The sequence below is a fragment of the Lissotriton helveticus genome, chromosome 2_1, assembly GCF_964261635.1.
Source record: "Lissotriton helveticus chromosome 2_1, aLisHel1.1, whole genome shotgun sequence".
Lineage (NCBI taxonomy): Eukaryota > Metazoa > Chordata > Amphibia > Caudata > Salamandridae > Lissotriton > Lissotriton helveticus.
This window is the reverse complement of record NC_136059.1, coordinates 1,870,158,749-1,870,185,410: the sequence shown is the minus strand read 5'-3', so window position 1 is coordinate 1,870,185,410 and position 26,662 is coordinate 1,870,158,749. Positions and strand designations below refer to the sequence as shown.

The 26,662-nt window shown below is 44.6% G+C and overlaps 1 protein-coding gene across 2 annotated transcripts in view; it reads left to right on the top strand.

The window, feature by feature from the left end:
* The window catches only part of UGT8 (UDP glycosyltransferase 8), a 306,771-nt gene that overhangs the window by 98,233 nt on the left and 181,876 nt on the right, over positions 1–26,662 (top strand). For both annotated transcript variants that reach the window (XM_078676775.1, XM_078676774.1), the window contains exon 2: positions 3,048–3,874. In XM_078676775.1, the coding sequence (XP_078532901.1) occupies positions 3,050–3,874 (825 nt within the window). In that variant the 5' untranslated portion in view covers positions 3,048–3,049. The remainder of the gene's footprint in view (positions 1–3,047; positions 3,875–26,662) is intronic.

Below are 26,662 nucleotides of genomic sequence, written 5' to 3'. Positions count from 1 at the left end.
GGAAGTGGAACAGAGCCGGAGGCCGCCAAATCCCTGCCAGGGGCCGCCATGCAAATATGTATCCATCCTTAGAGGATTATTTTATTAAGGATATATATTGGCATGGTTGCCCCTGGGGTTTGGTGGCCCTGTGCAGGTGCACAGCTTGCACATGCCTAAGGCCGCCCCTGTAGAGAGCTTCTGCCATAGTCACTTTGCCTACCTCTGTAAATAAGGACGTATATTTAAAAAAAATCCAGCATTGATTTGAGCTTTTATTTCTGTTGCTGCTTCTAAGCCTGCACCTGTGCCGCACAGGGCTTCATGTCAGCCTTTGGTATAGCTAGGAGGCCCTGAGACCTAATGCAAATGAGGAAAATGGACCCTCAAAATTCTCGGTTGGGTTGAAAACCATTAATATTTGCAGTAGAGAGGGCTCCTCACTGCATTGTGCCCCGGTGCCACTGCACCTACTGCACAATTGATAGCTGCGTCCCTGATACCAGCGCATCCCTTCACTTTGTGCCTTTGTGCCTTCGATAGGCTTGACCCCTCTGCAGTCTGCTCTTTTCTGAACCACTGCAAGATTGCTCTCTACTTGTAACAGACTCTACGTGTGAGGGACCTCACCACAATCCAAGACAATTAATCTCGATTATTTGATGTCTCTATACCTTTTTTATGTGCCCACACTGCTGTCAACCCCGTTTCTTTGCTTCATTCGTTATTCCCTACTCTAATCCAATCCGTGTGAACTCGACTCTTAATTTCTTTTGAGCACTAGCATCCTCTTCTAATTGAGGCTGTATGCAATCGGAACTCCATGTGTGGTTGGAACCAGAGTTGAATTTACAGGTGGGAATTCTGCACTTGTAGATTTATTCCTGCACCTAGGCGTAAATCTCCTTATAAATCCAATTCACCAACACCGAGCAGTGATATACTGTTAGCATTAGGAGGCCCCACTCCTTTACATGAAGGGATGAGAATATGTACAATTCAAAATGCAATCGATATTACCTTTAAGGGTGTATTTTAGGTGTTAAATTACTAGATGGAGTTATCCACAACATAGGTAACAAACTCCGTCTTTGATATTTAGAAAATGAATTGAAAAGAATATGGAAACAAGCATCACCTGAGAAAATTATTGTATATTAATGTGTACCAGACAAACATTACCACTGGGAACATTTAAATAGAGCCTACGTCCTTGAGTGTGTGTAGAGTAGGGTTGGATGTGAGATGAGCCAGAGGTCGTTTTTTTTACAATTTATAAAAAATGTGCCTATGTGTAATTTTCTATGTATGTGCATCTTTTAGGTTTACATCTTTGTAACATTATTTGTATTAGTGGCCACCATAAATACAGTGAATGATTATGAATTTATAATAATTTTATTTGAGTATATTAGTACAATGTGGTGTATATGTAATGTGTAAAGTTACATGACCTGCTTTGTTTTATTTAATTTTTTTGTAGGTAGTGTCCTTTGTGCTAATATTGTTATCCGCTGATTTCTGTATCATTTCACTACAGTTGCTGTGAGTGGCTATGTTTTGAATGTGCTCTACTCAAAGGCTTGGCTAGAGTAGATAAGCCGGTTTGAGCTGTATCACTACTGGAGAAGATGTGGGCAATCTTTGGTGAACTGCAACTAACTTACCTTTTTGTAGGTGTTTTTGTATGTGCCTGTTGTAGTGTCCTCCCCAGCCCGGGTACTCGCCAATGATACCGCCACACATTGGGCCTACTATAGCACGTCTTCATTCTTCTGCGTGTAAACGCAGACTCAACATTCTAAACCTGTATTCAATTCACTATGCTCTAACGCTTATGTCATAGTTCTATGGAGTCCATCAGGAGCCACAAAGGTTCCATCATTACATGCTTACACCACACTACACTTGTCTCTCCCCTTGCATCTTACTTTTTACTTTCCTCCTCCCACTTTGTAGTAAATATTTCCCATTTTGTAGCCACTCCAAATGCCGCTCTCACATTTACGACTAAATGTAGTCTATGGGCATGGAGTAGTACGCCCTCATAGCAGGCAACTCTGCACATAAAACATAGAGCCAGTCTAGGTGTGGATCTATGCCCATATCTTTGTGAATTGCATTTATGAGTGTGTGAAGTAGCACTGTGGGAGTGCTACTACACATACTGACAACTGTTTTTATAAACTAGTTCCTAAATCTTTTCTGAAGTGGGAAGTACCCCAGTTAGCCTTAGCCTGACATCTATGCTGGCAACATAAACATCTTTTAACCCAATTTAGACTAGGGTGGGAAAGTGATAACTAGTTAAAAAGGCTGATTTCACGTTAGCCTGTTGTTTAATCTTCTGTCTCATTAAGAGAACAAGGGAAGGTAGTATTATCGATAACAGAGTTGCCTCCATACGAGCTTTGTGAAACATTAATTTGGTGGCTGTGATGATGCAAATAGTACCAAAATGGCAGCCCTTTTTATGGTGGCGCATCCGATGCAAGACTGTCTTTGTTACCAAGGCAGTTTTGCACAGAAAACTGTGTATATGTCCCTGACACCCATGAGGACATTTCCATTGTGGATTGTGGAAATGTATCTCCACTTTGGAGAAACATTTCCAGGACCCATATCCATCCAGACGGTAGTGTGTGAAGAGGATGGGATCTGGTTTGGTGGGGGCTCAGAACAAAGTGGCAACACAGGGTTCATGTTTTAGGGGATCAAGATTTGTCGAGTGAGACTTTTGTGCCCAAAGAAGCGCCAGCCTCAAACTCTAAATCACCTCTCTAGGCTAAAATAAAGTACTATCTGCAGTTAAAACATTGGAAAACTGGATTCTCTGGCTTGAAGAACTTCTGAAATATATTTTTCTCCCACTGCTTCTGCCAAGCATCTTTGTATTGCTGGAAATAGAACAAACCATTAATCTTAGGTTCAGTATCTAGAATACCAAAAAACAAGAGCAACTTTGAGTGAAAACACTGCGTCATACCTTGGTAGCCATCACTGTTTTGACTATAACACAAACAACTGGCATAATAATTTATTGTAATTTTGTGTCTCTGCTATTTCAGCCATGAAGACTCCTCACACTACAGTTTTCTTAGTCCTTTGGTGTGCTGTTGGAATAACAAGGGCTGCCAAAATTGTGATTGTGCCGCCAATTATGTTTGAAAGCCATCTGTACATTTTCAAGACCCTGGCTTCGGCTTTACGAGAACAAGGCCATCAAACGGTGTTCCTGGTGTCTGAGGGCAGGGAGGTCCCTCATTCAGATCACTATGGACTGCAACGCTATCCAGGGATCTTCAACAGCAGCACATCAGATGATTTCCTGCAGTCCAAAATGAGGAATATTTTCTCTGGGAGACTAACAGCACTGGAGCTTTTTGATATTCTAGACCATTATTCAAGAAACTGTGACATGATGGTTGGCAACAAAGCACTAATGGAGCGCTTAAAACAGGAGAAATTTGACCTCCTACTGGTGGATCCAAATGAGATGTGTGGGTTTGTTATAGCTCATCTCCTGGGGCTGAAGTATGCTGTTTTTTCAACTGGACTTTGGTACCCGGCAGAGGTAGGAGCCCCGGCTCCTTTGGCATACGTTCCAGAGTTTAACTCTCTTCTCACAGACCGTATGGGTCTGCTCGATAGGATGACAAACACCGTGGTTTATCTACTTTCCAGATTTGGAGTCAATTTTTTGGTTTTACCAAAATATGAACGGATAATGCAGAAATACAATGTGCTGCCAGACCGATCAATGTACCAGCTAGTGTCTGGATCCAGTCTGTGGATGTTGTGTACTGATGTTGCACTGGAGTTCCCAAGACCCACCTTACCAAACGTTGTTTATGTAGGAGGAATCCTAACCAAACCTGCGAGCCCTCTCCCACAGGTAAGGATTATTTTCTTCCACATAACGGCGTGCATTCATTTTAACATTGCAAACTGTTTAAAACTTAGCATCCGGCCATGTGAAATGTTAAATATAAAAATTACAATTTGCAAATGTCATTTTGATACAAATGTTTGACATATCGAGTAATTTCTCCCCATGATTTGCATTTAGTATCCCTTTGTTATGTGCACAGAAATGTTGATGTCCTTGGGACAGTCCACAATAAAAGATTGGTGGAGCTTTTTGGTACAGAGGAAAAGAATTCGGGATTTGCTAAATTGCAGGTATTTTCACGAAGTTTACGAAGTTGGAAATAACAGTGAGGAGGTAATGCTAATGGCCTCATTCCATGCACCATGTAATTCACAAATCGGGCACAAACTGGAGTTTACACTTGAATCATGATTCTGAGATCTGCAAAATTTGCCTTGCATCTGGAATTTTTCTTTTCACATTTCACCTCAAACATCTTGGTGAAGTGTGATGGGAAAAAAACTGCTCAAAAGGCCAGAATAGTTGTAGTAACAAGTGCTCACAACTCTGATACCAGAGGCTAACCTTCATTCTGAGCAGCAAAATCAGAATCAAGAGGGAATATCCAAGGGTGTTGCTTGATTTATGTCCTACCCCCAAATAAATGTTAAATGTCGGGTTCTGAGAGGCCCTGTGGGGTTTGACAGTATTTTACAGCTTTCACTTGAGTCATACTTGTCAGTATAGCAAATAATAATCCTTGGAGCACTGAAAATGAATACAATAATGCTTGACTTGGTTTGCAGCACTAGTAAGGTCTGGATTATGAGTCTGGTGGTCCACGGACCTCCAGATTCGCGGGGGCACGGTGTTGGTGATCTCCCGACCACCCTATTAGGAATTGGTTGGTCGGACCGCTGTTCCCTGGCGGTGTTGCGGCGGTGTAGAAGCATCAATATGCTTGACGGGATCACCGCGGTCCCGCCAAGCATATTAAGAGTTTCCTCTCCTCCAGGGTTTTCATGGTGGTTCATCCTCAATGAAAAGCCTGGTGGTAAAGAAACAAAGGAGGGCCTACAGGTTCTCCTGGTGCCTCTGCCCTCCTGTGTTCATGCACACCAGTTCCTGCACGGTATGGACTTTTCAGTTCATGTCTTGCAGGAGCTGTTTTTGGTGTTCCCACTGCGGTGCCTGTTTTCAGAGGCACCGCCGTGGGAATGCCAAAAAAAGCCCGCCAGACAGGAGGAAACTCCTAATCTTGTAGGTGGCTCGACCACAGCTTTTACGGTGAGGTGGGCGGTCCCCGCCCAAGTGTATTATGGTTTCTTCCACATATTTTCAGGAACACCGCTACTGAAGTTTAGAGTTCACCACTTGGTGCTGCAGACAGAGGAGGAACAGACACATGAAATGCTACAGAATAGATCGTAAAGTGCATAAAAATGTTGGCATGCTATTCAACACAACTTGCACAAGTCATGGAACAGTGGATCCTAAGTATTAAATATGAATACACTACTAGTGGAAAAATAATAATTTCCAGAAATTGTTCCCATGACTGTAAGGAAAATGTATTTATTTTTTGAATAAAAGACACATTAAGAATAGATTGAGGAATATACCCCAGCCGGGGTAAATCCAAAACAAGTGTGAAAAACAGACAAAACAAAAAACATACAGGTAAAGAGCAAAGTGTGATCAACAATCATGTAAAAAATTAGGGTCACTTATTTAGGAAACAACGATCTACTGAACTCAAAAAGAAAGTTTATACAGAATCTAGCGGGTCATGGTGTGTGTTGATTGCGATTTGATCCATTTTCAATATGGGATCATCATCAGGGCAGCTAATAATTTGCCTGAGACAAAATTAAATGGTACAGTAATGAATTTAACACCTGGTGTCAAGTGAATTAAGGGGAGAACAATGGGGCTGAGTAGGGCACATAACAGACCATCTTCCAAGTCGAAGTCATGATAACTTGGCTCTTGGTTCCAATCAATTATTGAATCTAGAGAATTAGACTGTCGGGTTAGGGTCCAGCCATAAATCCAATGTGGTTGAACAGTTGTCAGAAGGAGTGCATCGTTTCTGCATGAAGACAGACAAGTCTGTCTATTATTATTTCACTAGTATTGTGTTCATATTTAATGCTTAGGGACCACTGTTACTTTAGCTACGCATTACCCTTGGTCCCCACTGATCCTTGTGTTTCCCTTGTTTGTGATGCTACAAGTCATGGAGGCACAGACGTTTTAACATTAATACATTGCTTTCTGCTTTTGATGCGCATGCTGAAGATGATATTTTGAATCTGCTGAATCTCAATACATCATATAGGATAAAGAATCAGCTTCTTGAGCTGTGCTGTTTTCATACCTCTTTTTTGAGGGAAGGTCCAGAATTAAGGGTGATATAAGAGCATGTCTGGGACTTTGCTTTTCGTTGGGCACTCTGCAGTGCTTGTTGGGACACCTCAGGCTTACACCCCCTGAATCCAACTGAGTAAGCTACGCCCCTGGTGAATATTACAGACACCTTCCTGCACATAAACAATAATTCCCTGCACCGTAGGCACCCTTGCACTATGTTGCAATGGGTGCCTGCGTTGGCGCCAGGCAGCTAATTTTAGTGCCAGCGCTAGGGAAAACACAGGGGTGCACTGTATTGTTGCAAATACGGTGCATCCCTGTGCTTTGGAAATGTCGGAGCGTGGCGCTGCAAAATTTGGCCCAGCTCTGCGCTCCAATATTTAATTATACATATGCCTCAGTGTGTACTATTATGTGCCACAGAGAAATGGAGAAAATAGCACCTAATTTGTGAATATTTAAGCAAAAATGACATTATCAATAATGTCAGTGGCGTTGTCGTCTTTAATTTCTGTGAGAACTCATGAGCAATGCAGTGGTTGCAACTTATTGTTAGCTCACCATAAATTTAACTGCTTTAATTTTTTAATCATAATAATAGTCTCTTCCACTGACCTTTTTTAGGTGAGTATACATGTTTTATAGCACACGTTATTTTGTCATCTTATTTAACAATTCCCATAGCAAAATTATGTTTCAGTTACGCTGAATCTACCTTTGACCTTACTTCAGTGCTTAACTTGGCATACGACCTGTCCCTACACTCAGAGATGCTGGGAATTGATAACTGTGTAACACAGCAGACTGCCAAGTACAGTGCTCTTGAGTAACTTCACTGATAAATGCAATGCTGTGATTTCACCAATGTTGTTATTGAAATTATAATCTATGATGCCATCTGTGACAACGTTTGTGAGGTAATGAACTGTGCACTGGTGGAGTCATGATTGTGTAGCTCACCATACCTGGCTATTTGCTGTGAGATTTTGGTTTTGTTAATCTTTCAAGTAATGGTTTGAGGACATTTTTATCTTTTTGTGTATCAAACTTTACTTTCTACTATATGTGAAGATTCATTACATTTCAGTAAACTTTTCTTGACATCATTTACCACCTGGCCAAAGGAAGCAAACACACTGTCCATTGCCACTGGCATGCAGGAGGTGTCCGAAAGACCATTGTTAGAGCTATTTGGTTGTGTGTACGGCATATTTAACACAGGAAATTGCCTTTGCACACATTCTGTTACCATTCCTTGTACCTCCAACATACGACACACGGACGTGGGGTGGGCAACGTGCAGTGGGCTTTATGATAGTTTCCGGTCCTTAGCACAGTGCAGCACCGCACAAAAGGGCATAACTGCCTCTACCTTCAGCCATTTCCTGTCTTTGTCTCATGACCTGAGAACCCAATAAATATCTCTGTTACATCTGCAAGAGCGCACTAGGCCACACCTTGCTAACACTTCCTATGCTTTCGGAACAGATTTGCATGCCATTGACCCTCCATAAGGGGCGGCACTGTCATGGTCCTCAGCCATGTACCCTACTTGTTGCATAGGGCCCAAGACCTAAATGTACGTTGTCTTCAGTCATTTGGAGCAGATTAGGCAGGGGCGGCCAGCACTGCTCACAGGTGGGTCCGCGAGGGTGGGAGGGGGCCGCGGGCTGCATTGAAAAATAACACAAATAACACTTACCTTGCCACCACCGGGTCCTGCGTATACTCTACTGTTCGCCTGTGTCCGACTCCAGGTCAGAACTGGAAGCAGGCAGCCAGGCTCCCACCCCTAGGCCAATCACAATGCTGCAATGCAGCATTGTGATTGGTCTGAGCGCCGTGGTACGGCGCTCAACCAGGGACTGGAAGGGTGGACCTCCTTGCGGGCTATAATGCAGCCTGCATGGAGAACAGGGAAGTGTGCGTGACTCTTTTGGGTGGCCCGAGAGGGCCGACCAAACAGTCACTGCGCACAGGAGTGTTCGACCACCCTTCCCCTGTTCTGCAGCCCCACCCCACCCTCTCACTCCCGCTGCTGCAGCAGGAGGACAAAATAAAATGATAATAACATTCTGTTATTTTCATCGTATTTTTTCCTTTCTTTTGCTGCTTCCTAGCAGAGGGGAAACACTTCTCCGCCTTAGCAGGGGAGCCACCCCTGAGATTGGGTGGCCTTTGTGCCATTACCATGCACTCTAGCCTGTGCACCATTAAACTGCTGAACATGATGGGGCAGATTTATTGGGATTTGGTGTAGGGGAGTGCAGCAAGTCACCTTGCTGCGCTGTCCTACGTCAAAGTAAAAGGGGAGGAATGCACCATTTGTATCTATTATTGAGCGTTCCTGTCCTTTTCCTTTGCAATTCAGCCATTGTGGCAGCCTAGTGCCACTACAGGCACCCTTGCACCAAAGTGCAAGGTTGCCTATATTGTCATCAGGATTGTTTTAGTGCACGAAGGTGCACCTTTCTGCACAAAAACAATCCTGGGAGGCTTCTTCCTCTTTCTATGTGCAGTACAGATAGAAAGAGGAAATAACGAGGAGAAATACAGTTATTTATCCTCGCTGCGCCTCCCCTGGTGAGGCGTAAGGTTTTTGACACAACCTCAGGTTTACATGGCCTTGTTAATCTGAGAGAGTTTCAAAATCAATGGGGTTTGTTTGGGAACACCCACCGCAATGCCCATGGAATGCCTCCCTAGCACAGAGTAAGGCAACACATTGACTCCATATCTATGAGTGGCTTTGCGTGGCCTCATAAATATGAGTTTGCCCTGCTGAAGCATCACAAAATGTGATGCTACAGCGGTGAAAAGGGCTCATAAATATGCCCTTACACCTTCATCTGTGCTCAGCATCTTTGTGCATAGGGTTGCATGTGAGAATTTTGAGTTTTAAATATGAACCTACAAAAATATTGTGACCTAAACAATGACTGCAAGAATATAATGAAGGTAAGCATATGCAGGTAAGTATAGATTTACTATTCTCAACTTCATATCTATGTACCTTGAACATGTAAATATCATTAAAGTAGATATATGACATTCTGGTAGTCGCCAATTTGGCCACAAACATCAGCATGGGTCATGGCCTTTGGAAACATATTGCACCTAGTGTCTGTGCTCCCAGAAACCAGTGGTGATTGCTTTTGGCGATGGATGGCCGTCAATACGTACAGTGTGTGACATTTGAATATGCTGTGTTCCTTTTCTGGGCTCATAAGTTCTGACATCATTAACACTAGGTTGTCGAGGTGCTTACATCCTGAACAATAGGTTGTCGAGGTAGGGCATGAACAATTTTCAAGAAATATCATTTAATGCAGAAATGTAATATGTTTTTTTTCCGCTGACTATATATGTTTAAACAAAATAGTAGGATCAGTAATAAAACCCTTTAATTGGAGTGAGCACATGTCTTTTGACTTCACACGGACATCTAGTAACAGCCTGGGCTACTGAAGACTTGTGCTGTTTCAAAAGGGAACTCTTGGAACTGCCTGTAGGAATGCATTGAGGAGTAAAATAAGAGGGGGCCGTCATGAGGAGGTAGCAGTATTCAACCAGGCCAGAGAAGATGTGTCCCTTTTAGTTTATTCCCTTGATGTGTCATTGTTAGAAATGGGGGTCTCTAGTTGGCAATGGTTTGCAACTTTGTCCAAGTAGGGATCCTTCCTTTTAGTCAGGATAAGGGAGTTACACACCTAAAATAACGCCTGCTCACCCCCTTGGTAGCTTGGCCCGAGAAGTCAGGCTTATCTTAGAGGCAGTGTGTAAAGCATTTGCACATAACCACAGTAACAGTATTAGCACTACAAAAGGACACCACACAAGTTTAGACAAATAGCCAATATTTTGATATACTTAAGGCAAGACCAAAAACTATAAGAACCCACAATACAGTACTTAGAAATCTTCAGTTAGCCAAATAAACTTGAAATAAAGTTCCTTGAAGTCAATAGCTCTGCCTGGGGCTATCACAGCATTGTGCAAAACAAATTTCAAACAGTTCTGGCTGACCACCACGTCGCGGGCCCGCTATAGTGTCGGGAAGACCCGCAAAACAGTACCTTTAGAAATGCAGGGCGTCGGTGACCTCTTGTTGAGCTCCGAAAGCACGGTGTCCACAGGCGTTGGTTCCGGACATTGGTGCAGGAGTCGTCGAGCCATTGAAGTCACACGCATTGCAGATCAAACTCCTCGCGGTTGAAGTATGGAGCCCTGGCGTTGGCAGGCATCGGGTGCTGCGTTGCGAAGTACAGCAGTGCGTTGTGCGGGACCTCAGGTTGCTGTACAGGCAGCGGCTCGTGATGGTTGTCCAGCGGCGTCGGTGAGACCAGGGCTGTGGTGCGAAGTGATGCGGTGCTCGTCGCAGTGCTGGCAGGTCACGGTGCAAGCAGCGGCATAGTCGTTTTTGGAGTGCTGTCGTTGACTGACGAACTGGAGTTGATGGTGCCGGCATCAGTAGGCCATGGTTCTAGTGCGGGAAAAGGACGATGCATCATGTAACTTACGAGCAGTGCCCTCATACCACAGTGCAAGCAGTGGCGTCGATGTTGGCGTGGAGCGGCATCATTGGGGAAACCATGGGAATGATGTGAAGTGAGGCGGTGCGGAGTGCGGTGCCAGAGGTTGCGGTGCAAGTAGCAGCTCGGTGACAGCATCAGCAAGCATCCTCGGTGAGACCAGGGTTGTGGTGCGGTGTTGCGACGGTGCCCTCTGCGGTGCTTTCAGGACACAGAGTTGGCTGCAGCGTCGTAGACAGCGTCGGGTTGCTTTTTCTTCTGTTGCAGCACAAAACACAGTTTTCAGTGCTGAGGGCAGAAGAACTTGAAGTCTTAGCTGTTGCTGAGACTTATTGAACAGGGGGCAAGCTCTACCTCAAGCCTTTGGAGAAACTAACAAAAAGAAATTGCAGAAAGTTCAAGTCCAGTCCTTTCACTGTCCAAGACAGAAGCAGCCACTGCAGGCCAACACACCAAAGCACACAGTAAAGTGGTAGTTCCTCCTCAGCTTCTCCAGCTCTTCTTCTTGGCAATCCTCCTGGTCCAAAAGAGTTCTAAAGTTCTGGGGTCCGGGCCCCAATACTAATACCCCAAAATCCTGTGCTTAGTCCGAACCAGTTCTGTCCTTTGTGGCCCAGATTCCTGGCAGGGGGTGGAGACAGCATTGTCCAAGGCAGAGAGGGCCTATTCAGGTGCGAGGGAAATCTCCTCCCACCACTCCAAATGCAGACTGGCCCATTCAGGTGCCAGTGAGAACTCCTCCCACTACTCTGAATGCAGCCCAGGTCTATTCAGCCCAGCCTTGATTCATTCAGGAAAGGCAGGACACACATCAACCCCCCGGTGGCCGTCTGAGAGAATACACCTCCCAACCCCTGTCACTCCAAAGCCAGATAGTCAATACACATCTTACCAGAGGATCACAGGATGGCTAACCAAGAAAATACCTACTTTCTAAAAGTGGTATTTTCAAACACAGAATGTAAAAAATCACCTTTACTAAAAGATACATCTTAACATTCTGAGTTCAGGCATATTAAACTTTATTTTCCTATCTGGTCCCAATGGGAAGTTATATTTATAAGATTTTATAAATTAACTCCCATGCTTTCCTACGGGCCAGATAGCCTTTCAATAGTGAAAAACAAAATGCACTGTAATTCACTACCAGGACATGTCATACACATCAGTGCATGTCCTATCTTTCACATAAACTGCACCCTACCCACAGGGGTACGTTGGCCCCACCTTAGGGGTGGACTCACATGTGAGAAAGGGGAAGATTAGGGCCTGGTAAGTGGGTGCACTTGCCAAGTCGACATGGCAGTTACAAATTGTGTGCAGACTCTGTAGTGGCAGATCTGAGTTACCTTTTCAGGGCTACTCATGTGGGTGGCACAATCAGTGCTGCATGCCCACTAGTAGCGTTTGATTTACAGGCCCTGGGCACACACAGTGCACTGTACTAGGGACTGACTAGTAAATCAAATATGCCAATCATGGAAACACCAATCCATAATACAAATTTGAGAGATCATATGCACTTTAGCACTGATTAGCAGTGGTAAAGTGCCCAGAGTCCTAAAACCAACAACAGCAGGTCAGGAAAAAATAGGAGGATGAAGCAAAAAGTTTGGGGATAACCCTGCAAAACGGGTCATCCACAACAGTCACAATGCTGTGTATAAGGTGATGCTAAGGTCGTTGGGGATCAGTGTGTAGTCTGGAAGGTGAAGGAGCAGGGCTTAGCAGCTATACAGATCCAAAAGTATCATGTTTTGAGCTACAAGTCTGAAGCTGCAGTTGGGAGGATCTGTTTTTGAGGTTGAGCATTAGGTTGATGATGGAGAAGCCTTTGAAGGATCTGAATTTGTGTTGCTCTTTGTTGGGTTGACCTCTGTGTGTTAAGTTGATGCTGAGCAGGGTGATGGGTTGACAAGGTGGTCGGTCCAGCCCAGGCATATAGGATGTTTGCGTTGGATGGTTGGTGATGGTGATGTTGAAACGACAAGGCAGATGATTTTGGCTGAGTGATCTGCTAAACCACACTGAGAGTGTTGAAGAGGATGAGGGTTTAGAAGGGGTCCATAGTTTTTATTCGTGCTTGAATGTTTGGAAGTTAAAGTCAAGGGGGAGTGGTGGGGTGGTGTCAGATTAAGCAGGTGCTGAGAAGGTCAGAGAATTCATTTATGAAGTGTTTGTTCTGTTTGGGAAACCTGTGGATGAGGTGGAAGATGACAGACGGAGTGGAGGAGAATGTTAAGTGGCATGAACACAGCTTTATAGTGTTATGTGTCACTCACTTGTCTATGGCGCAGGGCCAGGAGTACTTATTCATTATTACGAGGCATCCTCCCCTCTTATGTGTAAGGTCCACATGCTGGAATCAGTATCCTGTGGGAACAATAGCAGTTAGGGTGTGTGAGGATGTGGTGACAATCTATGTTTCTGTAATGAAGAGCGCATTAAGGTTGTGATATTTGGTGTGGTCTGAGATGTCTGGGAATTGGAGTGCTACAAAGTGCGTATTAGTGAGCATGAGTTGCATTAGTTTGAGGATGTGGGTGATTAGTGGGCTATGTTTGACTTTGGGCCTATGTGTTGTGAGGATGTGTTTTGAGGGTGGCCCTGGTCTGATTGTGAGAATGGGTAAGTAGGTATGCTAGGCTAGCTACATGAGCGTATTTTACCTTGCACATGTTTGCATAGATTGCAGTGGAAAGGGGATTCTGACCCAGTGCCTTCCTGTCTATATCAGGCCAAAAAGTTGACACTCTTATCTGGGGATTCCAGGATGGTGTGAAATCCTCAGGAGGAGACTTACTTAGGGTAGACAGCAAGAAATATCTGGTGGGAACTGCCGATGTCACATCCTCCACTTATGGCTGCTGTTGAATGCATGTGAAGTCACGCAGCAGTGCATGTTGGGAAGTGCAGTTATGTAACTTGCTGTAGAGATGGATGCTACAAAGATATCATTTCCAAATATGATAGCCTAGTATCGCATTTATGTTTCCTTGAGGTGTTATCCTGAAGCCATGTCATGCTGGCATGTAATGTGCCTTCTAGCATTTATTTATTTATTTATGGATTTGTAACGCGCCGGAATCACACCCGAAGGTGTATCTCCGCGCAGTGCTGTATGAGGGTGCAAAGAGAGGAGGCACTAGTACTGAAACAGAGTTGTCTTAAGACTCTTCCTGAAGATTGAATGGCTGGAACACTGTCTAAGCAGGAGGGGAAGGTTGTTCCACAGACGTGCACCCATAACAGAAAGGGCACGTCCTCCCTGTCTGGTCTTGTTGAATCGGGGAATCTGCAGTAACAGCTGATTACTAGAGCGCATGTTACGTGAGGGGCGATGATGAACAAATTTTTCAGCCAGATAGGGCGGCCCTAGATTATGTAGGCTTTTGTGCACCACGAAGCAGGTCTTAAATTCCACCCGTTTCTGGATGGGGAGCCAGTGTAGCAGTTTAAGAAGGGGCCGGGATGGAGTTCTGGGGGGGGCATTTGTCACCAGGCGTGCCGCGGTATTCTGTACCACTTGGAGTTTGTTTAGCACGCCTTCATTGGCTGCTAGGAGAAGATTACATGAGGCATTATTAGTAGGTTGAATCCAGATACAATAAAATACAGCACCAGAGCTGCATTAGATTAAGTGAGTAATGCAAGATCAGCGAGTTCACAATTACATTTCATTACCAAGTCTATCATGTACTCTTGATATGTAGTAAGGAGGAATGTGTGTGTTCAGCAATGCTAGTATAACTTCAACATGGTGTAGTACAAGACTATCATTGAATATCGTCTATGTAATTATTGTGCCCACATTTTTGTCTAGAAAGCTATCTCCACATTGGACTTAATAATAGAAAATCTACACCCAAAGGAACAATATTTATGTCAAACAATTTTTCGGTGTTCAATATTCTGACGTACAGCATGGAACATAGGGTAGTTCCACATTCGGCCAGGCTTAGTTTGTGGTTAAGAGCCTGTACCCTAAGCGCTAGAGTGGTTGACCTCGAAGCTGGGGAACTGGGTTCCAGTCTCTGCAGGAACACTCAACAGCCTGTGATTCTGGGCAAATCTCCCCGTGCTTTACAAAAGGAGTGTGCCGTCTGTAACGCAGCTGGTGCTTGTGTAAAGATCTCTGATATGTTCGGGTCGAGCTCGAGCTATATAACCCCTTTGCCCCCCTAAAAAAAGATTTGTCACCGTTCATGAGCATTAAGAGGAGAATCGATTTTGGAGTACACATGGCTCAGAGACGATACCAGCTCTATCATGACGGGCTTTGCTAGCACCGTGAACAGTCTAGCACGGGTTTTATGCACTACGAGTTAAATGAACACACTGCAGGCACATACAACAGGGGCTCGGCTATGTGCAGGGCCACCAAAGCCCATCATGACATGGACACCAAAATCTATCACTCTTTCACTCACTCACAAACTGAGCTTTTCTGCTTTACATTGGAGAGCATGTGTGTCCAGGTGATGTTAAAGTGCCACAGCTGCCCATGTTTCACATCACTTTTTTACAACATGCTTCTGGCTCCTAGTCATTTTAAATTATGTCGTAACAGATTGAACTGCCATTTGGGTCCGGACATATTCTGGGTTATGCAAATGTTTCTCATTATCAAATAGCTAATTCAGCAGGATAAGTGTCATGTAAATGAGTAATTCATTGGCACGAGTGAATGGAAACAAAGATAGACCACATTCTACAAGTTTGTGGTTCTGTCCCAAAAGATACTACAATATATACAAGCCAAGCATGCTCTATCATTCGCCAGGCCCTCCTGTTATTTAAAAGCAGGATGGCCACTTGCAGTGCCTGCTCCTCGACTGCCACTGCATATCAGTTTTCCAACGGTGACCCTCTTCAGTCTCAGCTGTGCAAAGATGTGAAGCTCTATTGTGCGCGAGCCCATTCAGTCAGAACCGGAGCACCTGCTATCACCTAACCGGTTGCTAGGGGAACCAAGGCTGGAAAGAGTGGACCTTCCTGTGAGGAATGGAGGAAGAGGCTGAGGTCTGCCGCGAGTTGGGCGCCAAGCGAGCTCATAGGTTCCGGTTTATTTTGTAGTTCTTGTAATGGGCGAACGTTTGCACTTTCGTAGTCAGCAGACGCCAGTCATAGATTGTTGGCAAGCTCAGGAGTCCCTGAAAGGCGACCAGGATCATGACGTACATGTTTATTGGTCGCATACTAAAATGATGTTTTCAACTGTTATTTTGTTTAACATACGTTTAAATGCTCTTTCCCTCTATTTTATGTTAGGGTTGTGTTTTTATACGGCATCATGAACAGTTGAAACCCTGTTTCAGATCACGTTCTTATTATACTGTGTGACCTCGCCGGGCATCACATCAGAGGCAGAATTAATTTCAAAGTCCAACCGAGTAAAGAGGTGAGCAGGCTTATTAACAACCCACTTCTGATATCTGGGATGTGAGTATGGCCGGGTATGGACTTACATTCTGGTCGAAGTTTTTGGAAATAAATATTTATGCAATGGCTTGAATTTGGATGAAAATATTTTGGAATCTATGTTTTTGAAAAATATGTTTTCGCAGTCTGTGTTTTCATGTCTAAGCTTGTAGAGGGGTGCGGATATTCCCACCCTCCACAACAGCCTCTTGCGCAATAAGGACACTCCACGCATCTGCTAAGTAGCATAAAAGGTCACTTTATTTTTAGGACAGCCAAAGACAGACTCCAAACCTTGCATTTATTAAATAAACAAACCTTTGTATATTTTCCAAAACCTTTTCCCCAACTGGTTTTTGCATCACCATTCCCCAACGATTTCATCATTTGCCAAAACTCCAAAACTGTTTAATACCAAACCAATGTTTTTCCTTCCAACTTTTCCTTTTCCTTTTCCTTTTCCACCTACCCTCCCCCACCCCCCAGAGAGAAAGGATACGTCCGCACTAGACTATCCTATCCCCAAAAACACGCCTAAAAGAAAATATAATACAAAAGGAGAACTGTGAAGACTGCCCTAGAGTGACATTTTTTTTTTTTTTTAAACACAACATGGTCAGTTATACCAATCCCCCCCGCCCCCCACCAACCCACAGAAAGAGGGCGGGTGGGTGGGGTAAACAGGACAACGCCACAGCTCCCTCACTCTTCTCGAGTGACGTCACCATCCAGCTCCCAGCGCGAGCACAAACCAGCCCCTCCACTCTCCAACCTGACCAATCGCGCCCCGTGGGAAGTCCCACCGCGCGAACTATCCCAGGGGGACACTGGCTCGTGCCACGTCCCCCCGGGACCCATCACGCAATAAGGACACTCCACGCATCTGCTAAGTAGCATAAAAGGTCACTTTATATTTAGGACAGCCAAAGACAGACTCCAAACCTTGCATTTATGAAAGTACAAACCTTTGTATATTTTCCAAAACCTTTTCCCCAACTGGTTTTTGCATCACCATTCCCCAACGATTTCATCATTTGCCAAAACTCCAAAACTGTTTAATACCAAACCAATGTTTTTCCTTCCAACTTTTCCTTTTCCTTTTCCACCTACCCTCCCCCAGCCCCCAGAGAGAAAGGATACGTCCGCACTAGACCATCCTATCCCCAAAAACACACCACCCAGGAAAACCCAAAGTGTTTTCCTGCCCCACCCAACCCCCCCAACAGATAACTTCAACCCTTCTTGTTAGAACACCATAACTCAGTACCCCAAAACCCCGCCAACAAATCCCGAAGCTCCATTAGATAGTACGCCTGCCCCAATTGAGACAGATGCACTCCATCCCTTCTGAACAAATGAAGCTCCTTGCCTGACAGATGTTCATGAGCCAATACAGTAATGCCCATAGCAGTGCAATAAATTTTCATGGCTGTATTCAGCTTCCTGCGAGCCTTCTCAACTGCCGAATGCGTGCGAGCCCCTCGCCATTGGTGTCGGTACACAAATTCTGTCCAGACCACCGCTGTGCCAACCCAATTGTTTTTTATGACCGCTAAGTCCATTTTCATTTGCTGAATCAATGTGAGACCAGATAGTTCGACCAGATCGTTCTCACCCAAATGTATGAGTAAAAGATCCGGAAACTCCCATTCCTGAGCCAATTTGGACAATAACGGGAAAAGGTCTCTCCATTTCAGCCCCCCAATCCCTTTCCACAATACCTCATGGTCCTTGCCATGCAAACCCAAAGCCCTTCCACATATCTGTTGTTCTGCAAACACTGATGACCACTTCACCAAAGAGTGGCCCACAATCCATGTTCTCTTTTTCCGGGGAAAAGACACAACTCGACCTACGATAAGAAAGAAAAGCGACTAGCATAAAAGAAACATACTGTATTCATTGACAAACATATCTATAGCAACAGTCAGATTTCCAATGCCCAATGTGCTGAATCTCCTCCCTCGCCCAACCCAATCTGGCAGCCTCCGTAGCAGCACCTATACGAAAAGAATGTGTACCATAGCACCGTGGATTTTTACCCACCAGTGATAAACTTTTTCTCATAACTGCTAACAATTGAAAACAAGATACCTGGCCCCCATCTTCATGACAAAATATGACCCCAGCTCTAAAAACAGGTGACTTTAAAAATGACTCCCATTCTGTCAATGGACAACAACCCGCCACCCCGCTTCCCCCCAGTTTTACCCAAGTTCCAACCCTTCTTTGGTCTGTCTTTGACTGTCGTAACCTGATCCGTAAAATTTGCTCATTTAAAATTTGTATATCAGACGTTTGGAACAGTTATACCAACCCCCCCCCCCACCAACCCACAGAAAGAGGGCGGGTGGGTGGGGCAAACACAACGACGCCACAGCTCCCTCACTCTTCTCGAGTGACGTCACCCTCCCGCTCCCAGCACGAGCACAAACCAGCCCCTCCCACTCCCCAACCTGACCAATCGCGCCGCATGGGAAGTCCCACCGTGCGAACTATCCCAGGGGGACACTGGCTCGTGCCACATCCCCCCGGGACCCATTGGGATCCCATCAGACCCCAACTCGCACGGGCCTGTCAGCTATGTGCTGGTTTATGCTTGTGCTGGTGCTGGAAGGGTGTGTGAGTGAATACTAGCCCATATATGTTGTTTGGGGCCGAGTCTTGGGCTTGCATATTAGGAAAGAACCTGATAGTTTTAGCAATGTGATTAGTTTAGTTGTCCAGTTTTCATCAGCAAGGGTAAACTGTGCTATGCAGGAAACATAAAAGGATAAAAAGATGCATAAACAAAGAATAAGTGGATAAATATTTTTATAAAAATAAAAAGTGAATGTGACTGTTCTTGGGTGTGTAATTGTCTTAGATTAATCCCCGTCCCCTCAAGCGTGCGGGGCGCAGGCGCACTGATAAGCTGATGCTTCCAGTATCCTGTTTCTCCCATTTTTCACCCTGAACTTGCACCTTTGTTCTTTTGTATATTCACTGCCAAGCTCCTTTGTTTAACAAAGCCACATCCTGTCCTAACCCCAAAACACGCCTTTCCAGCCTCCATCAATTTTGATAATTTTTCCACTCAACACAAATATCAAAGAAGGGATCCTAGGAAGTGTCAATACCCGTTGGACTTTTGACTATGACTTTGTAACTTGATAGTATATGATCTGCAAACAGAGGCGATGAGCGAGGCGCAGGCAGTATTGATTGCAGGGGAGTGGGCCTTTTATCTAAGTTCCTGGTTACCCATTGACAGTCCCTCTGCTTCCAGTGTGTTTCTTTTAATTAATGATTTTTCAAACTCACGGGTTGATAGAAAACTCACTTCAATGTCCTCTTATAAAATGTCAGGGAATCACACATTATTAAATAGGGTCTGTGTGTCAACCAAGAGAATGTTTTATATTTAATAAGGAGGATCAGGTTATGTGAACTGTATGTTATGTTGGTATAAAAATGAGCATTTAATTGATAAAGGATGTGAAGTTAATCTTTGTAGCTCTCCTCCTGTTGACACTGGTGTTGCCCCACACCTTATCTATGTCTGAATAATTTTGAATACTCACCTGTGCATCCCTTTCTATCAAATGCAAAGATAATCTCAGAACAGAACTTCTACTATTTAACCCATTACCATTCTATTTGGTCAGAGCGCTAATTCGCTTTTACCTGCTTTACACTGCCCCCCTTTGTGTCGTTTTTAGGTTTCGGCTACCGTCGCACTGCGTAGCAGTGGGCGGAGCCGAAATCTTATGTCTGTAGTATGGGGGCCTGAACACGCCCCTCTTCTCGATTGGCTGGCCTCGTAAATGCTGGCCAGCCATTGGAGGAGAGGAGCGTCACTGAGTTCAGGGCCCGCCTTGACGCGATTCGGGGGCGTTTCTGGGTCTTTTTTTAAGTCCCGCCCTCTCCTCTTCCCATTGGCTGGAATTTTACCTTCCAGCCAATAGGAAGGGGAGAGCACGCCCCCGAATCCCTACAGGACGCTGTGCTTTCCGAGCAGCGTCTACGAGGCCATGAGGTAAGCCTATTCGTCCGCTGTGTGTTACTGGGGCTTTGGCAGATTACTCGGCCCTGCAAGGGGTTAACATCCAGCAACAGGTTTCACGAGGGGTGGACCTTCGACTCCACGATTTGCGCCCTCGAGCACACACTGTACAGTACCTTGGTAGGGGTTGTCGTGGACAAATGCGGGGGGACAGCGGTAGACCGGGACAGGGCTCAGCAGGGCGCCTGATGTGGGTCCGGCTCGTGGCGGCGTCAAGACGGGCGGCGCTGGAGCGGGGCCGCCGAGTGGCTCTGCGGGCTTTCAGGGACGCTGTCTGTGTCCGGGCGTAGGTGTCCCTTCGACGCGAAGCTTTAGGGAGATCTGGGGCGGAAATGCCACATGGAGCAGCCTGTACGCATCGTACAGGGCAGCTCCTCTTGATGCGGCGCGGCCTCGGGGATCTCTCCCGGTGCAGTGCAGTGCAGTACGCCTTCACCGGCTGGGGAGATGCAGGTCAGATCCGAAGTGAAGCAATCAAGCTGGTGCGGCGCAGCCTCAGCGGGAAGGTACGGCGCGGAGCTGCTCATGCCTGTTCACAGATGGCGAGGCTGAATGAACAGCGACGACAATAATAAAGAGAAAACCGAAAGCGTCATTATGAGCCGCATAATTCCCTCTTGTGGTTTTAACAAGCAACAATATAGTTATTTGGGTTTTCAAAACTGCTTTCTTTTGGAGTGACGCAGCGCTGCTACGCAACCTCTGAGGTGGAAATGAAAACAGAGGCACGAGAAAAGTAACTTAGCATTTCAAAGGACATCCTTCTATTTAATGCCTTCGGTACAACGCGGAAAAGAGTCAGGATTGCATACGGCCTGCGGTTAGGGTGAAATGTAAAACACGCGCTATAAAACATCTGTGTTTTGCTTTGGCAGACTGACCTTTTCCATGTGTGGAACCGGGCACACGGATACGCCCCGGAGTCGGTTTGAGAGAGTATACATAAAACGCGTTAGTCTGCGAGAAAATAAAATCCAGGGGTCAGACATCATGCCCTCGCGTGAGGTAGTTTGAGATGGGAAGAGAGAAGAAAGGGTGGGGGCTGTGATTTTTTTTTACTGCTGGTAGGTGTTGGGTGCTTGACCAGAGAAGCCGTGAAACTCGTTAATAATAACGGGCGGACGTACACTGATCCCGGGGGCAATGCTCATCTATTGATTTAATTGTTTAAATCAAACTGCTTAATGGTCCCGGTCGGAAAAGTGTGCAGCTACTACAGGGGCAGCGAGGTTCGCAGAAATACTTCCTTTCAGCACATGTTTTTGATGTATAAATGGGAACCAGGTGTCGGCTTTGATAGTGTAACGGAAATCCCCCTGGACTGTCAGTAGCTACGGGCATAAGATAAAACAGCTAAAATGTTCCATCTGCTTTAATTCTGAATTCCGAGATATGTATTGTTAATGCATAGACAAGGCAGTTATTTCCCAGGTCCAACCTTTCTGACGTGCTGGCCTACTGGCTCAAATGAGAGAGGGACTCATATTAGCTTTTGTGTCTGATGCGAAAATATTGATTTTCTAGTCATGCTTACGACTTCATAATTTTAATTTCAAAGTTGAATTGAAAAGTACAGTTGTTCTTTGAAGCTTCTCACATCCTACAGTCAGTTCAAGGTATAGGCCGTTGCTTATAACGTTGAGGTCGGAAAAACGTTCCAATACCTTTAAAGTAAACCACAGGCTACATGGGTGTGTGGGTATGAGACGCTCGTCATGTCTTTTATTTCTGATATTTATGTTTCCTTTGTCTTCATTGCTTGAATTTGCTTGCGAGGCAGTGTCACTCATAGTTGTTGAAATGTAACTCATAATTACACTGGGATTATGAAATTGTCACACATAGCAATCTGAAACCTTGGCAGCTATGTGGTCGAGGGCGCGAAGCCCTTCCGCTGCTACATGCAGGGGCGTTTCTGTGCCCACCTCACCCTCCTTCTGCCTTGAATTTCTCTGCCGGTGTCCTACAACTATTTTGTGCCGCGGCGACCTGTGCCAGGCTGTGAAAGTACAGTCCGAAGTCTGCTGCGCCCAGACCTTGCATGAGGACTTAAACATTAGCTGACCAGCTCAGTGACCATATGTCGGCTGAAACGACCTTCAATAGGGTAAGGGATGGGGTAAAATATGTATTCTGTAAAAGAAGGCTTCCCGTGAGTTTACATTCCGGAGAGACGAGGCAAACACACTAGCGAAATGCAGAAAATTGTGGACATGTCAATGCGGGAATCCCAGTGCAAGTAACAGAATAGACATTCATAGATGTTAATACGCCGGCAATGGGCACCGAAAAGGCACATTCAGTGCTCCATTGGTGTGAATTGAGGTAACTCAGACTCCGGCTTGGAACTGTCATGTCGTTGTCTTCTCTTAGGCCCACATGCATCAATGTCTCTTTTTGCATTTCTTAATTTGCGAAAAATAAGGAATCGCAAATTAAGAAATGCAAAATGATATGCATCAATATTTTCGGTATTCTTGTGGGATTCGGTAAAAATCGCATTTTTTACCGAATCCCAAAGAAATACCGATTTCTTAACTTAATTTTCGCAATTCCCATTGATTCCTATGGGCCAAAAGGCCCATAGGAGTCAATGGAAATTGCGAGTGGCACTTAGAAAATTTCATGGGTGCAGGGGGGGGGTCCAAAGGACCCCCCCATGCACCCCTGAAATGTACTTTTCAGCATAAGTTACATACACACATGTCCTAAGGACATGTGTGTGTGTAACTTTACAGTTTAAAAAATGCATTTTTGTGCATTTTTAATCAATTTCGCAATTTACCACGAAGTTGAACTTCGTGGTAATTTGCACTTCCAATTTTAAAAAACGCATATTTTTCTATAATGATGCATAGCATTTAAGAAATCGCACAATTGCGATTTCTTAAATGCTAACGCAATTTTAGAAATCGTAAAAAAGATGCGACTTCTAAAATGGCATGATGCATCCCAACAAGCACTTTTGCATTCGCAAACGGCCGATTTTAAGGAATCGCACCGTCTGCGACTGCAAAAATGCTTGATGCATGTGGGCCTTAAAGTGTACTTAGCGGTGTAACAGCTTGGGTTGTTATAGGGGGTTAGTAAGCCCCCATAGCGATGCCGTGCTACACTAATTGCAGAAGGCGCTGCACAATTTATGTTAACACAACACAGACCTAAGCTGCCAAGTTTTTCAATCGAGCTTTGTAAATTGTTGCTGGATGGTGTCAACCCCGATTCTGCCACTAGGAGTCCCTGTAACTGAACTCTGGCCACAGACCTGTCATCAGACAAAAGTAATCTTACAGAGCCCATATTCCTCGTGCGCCCACACAAGTAAACACTTCAGTCTGTAATGCGGCATTAAAACACATAGGCGCGCCTGGAAATTGTCAGTGAGCGCATGAAGTGGCCACCCATGGAAACCGGTCACTGCATTCGAAAGTTGTGCTTTTCAGAACAGCATAAATGCTGGAACTATTCGGCCTTGTCCGTATAGGCTGTTCTTTATCAACAGAAAGGGTAACAAGCACTGGCGTTGCCAATAGGTTTCGCATTTGGAAAGTTGGAGCTATTTGTTTTGTAAATGACATTTTATATTTATATATCGTTATTGGCATTGTCAATAACAATATATAAATATAAAATGTCATTTACAAAACCAATAGCTCCAACTTTCCAAATGCGAAACCTATTGGCAACGCCAGTGCTTGTTTATCTTGTTTTCAATCTTTCTGTCTCAGATGCAGGTGAACTTTGGCCTCATAAAAAGTTAACCTCATTCTATACACTTTATAACTTAAATTGACGTCAGTCATAAAGGACTACGTAATCGGTAAATTGACTACCAATAAATTTAGAAATCTTAACACCTGTTATTTGCAGCGGTTAGAAAAGTAATATAAAGTGAATATAAAAGCAAGTTATTATTACATGAGATTTTTATGACCGTGGAACGTCTGCTTAACCCCTGCGAAGAAACATTAATTTTATTTTATTTTATAAGATAATGACAGGAGATATGATCAACTCGATAGGTCTTGGCTTCAGACATGAGTTCTAATCTCTTTCTCGTCACTTGATTACATTATATAATCAATGTATCTGCCTGTGCCGCATTTCCTTCTCTGCCAAGACGCTGTGTGTTTACAAAGCAGTGAACCAGCATGTACTAAGCGCTACATGAAAGTGTTTTTTTCTGTTTCACTGTGAGTACCGTAAAAGTATCCACAATTCACAAGACTTTGCTCTATGAAAGTGATCTAATGTTTTGCATGGAGTCCCTTTAACTCAGCGTCGTCATTGCAGTTAAGAGCATAACATCCTTAACATTAGTCAAGCAAAGGAGCTTAGTCAATGAGGCTTTGATCTAAGCAGTTTTGTTGTGAATGTTACTTACTACCTCATCACTTTTGACCTTGACATCAGCTTTAACTTCTTTTGTACTACTACTCGACATCTCAGCTTCCCTAATAATAACTAAAGTAAACTCTAAATTTGCATCTCCATTCACCCACAACCTTTCCTGTATGGATGGGTCCTTCTCATGCATGACCAAGTGGTCTCTGATCAAATTCTCTTGCAACGCTCCAAATTTACAATCTAAAGACAAGTTCTCAGAGTACAAAACGTAATTGTGTCAAGATTCATCCGTTTCCTGTTTCTTCTGGAAGAACTTATATCTTACAATACCCACACAAACCTTGGGTGAGAAATAACAATCAAAATCACGCCACAGGACTTTTAAACACATTTCTATCCACCTCCCCTCCAACCTTAGACATCTGAATAATAGCTTTATCATCCTCTGGGCCTACAGAATGAAAGATTATTCCTTTCCTCTGAGCAGCAGGCATCTTTCCTTGCATACCCATGGTATCAATGTAGGTAAAAAAATATGCTTTCCATTCTGGCCACTTCATGCATGTGTACACCCAGCCGGGCCAACAACTTTATGGATGGGCTAGTGCATAATTTTTAGCAAACATGTTGAAGCCTCATCAGCAAGAAATAGGGACTACTTCACTGTAACGCTCCACCAGTGTCCGTTCTTTAACCAGAAGATACCCCCACTGCAAACACAAGGGATTTTTTTGCTGTAAAATAAAAATCCACAGTGTCCACTTTCACAGGTGAGGGACCGTCACGAGACCGGTGTGCTGACAAGGGAAGACCGAGATTGCCCTCCACAGACCAGAACAAAATTACAGCAGTACCCCTCATATGAAACCACTAAAGACAACCAAACTTGCGTTAGAGAATGTAACCATTCTCTGGCCGTATTTATAACACTTCATAAACACAACATTACAAATTCAACTGTTGTCTTCATGTTGCATAACATTTCTATATATATACAAAATGAATACAAAATAATTACAAATAATTTTTCACTAATACAATGAATCTCCTGCTCGCATATTCTCACACTCAATTAGGAGTCATGATTGACCAGCTCTCAGTTCCTAGTGGCATCGTTTACAAGGCGAACTTTCCATTCCTTCAAGACAGGGGAGCTAGGGCCAACAAGGTAGCTGGCCCACCAAAAGAACCATGCCAGAGCAACTCAGTAAAGGGACGCCCCCTGGCACTCAATCGGGGGGATGAGCCTTACCTGGGCCCCCTAGTGCAGCCACCTTCCCCCCGCCACTTCCATGGGGAATGTCACGGGGTACCCTCTAAAGCCAGAGACAATTGCAGTAGCGGATGCCCCCAGCCCTTCACTAGTGACTGTATCACACTTGCCCTGGGTTATTCAAAACCAACAACATTTTGAATCCACCTGCGGTTAGATCTGTGATGCCCTGCATTGGCAACCCGTTTTGTGGTCAAAACATGGCTCCTTAACCACCTCCCCAAAAGTTTGTCGATGCTAGAGGGATGGAAGGGTGCTTGAGGTGGTTGAAAACCTATTCAAGCAGCAACCACAATTTCTGACAGGGCGAACTCACAAGCAACCCAAAATTAAGTTAACTTCCTGGTAGCTAGGCACAAAGCAGTCAGGTGTAAATTGGAGGCAATGTATAAAGTATGTATACAGCACTTCAAACAGTAATAAAGTGAGAGAACAACCCAATAAAAAACAAACAGACTAATTTTGAAAAAATGCAATAAGTTATTTAGACCAAAATGGCAAATATCCAACCAGTGGATCCAAAGCTATGCAATTTAAAAGATTTAAGTGGAAATAGGGCCTAGAAGCACAAAGCGCCAACTGTGGTTATCTGGTTGCACCAGACCGAGACATTCACAAGTCAGAACAACCACAAAGGAGTGATGGACCTGCTGAACAATGTACCTTAAATCCTGGATATGGAGCATTGTGAGATCCCACGCCGAGGATGCGTCGTGCAGAGGCAGCTCCGGGACTGAGATGGGAGGTCCTGCATTGTCTTCAAGGATACAGCTGAAGAGGGGCTGGCAATGCGAAGTCTAGCATCGAGGATGTTTGGTGCA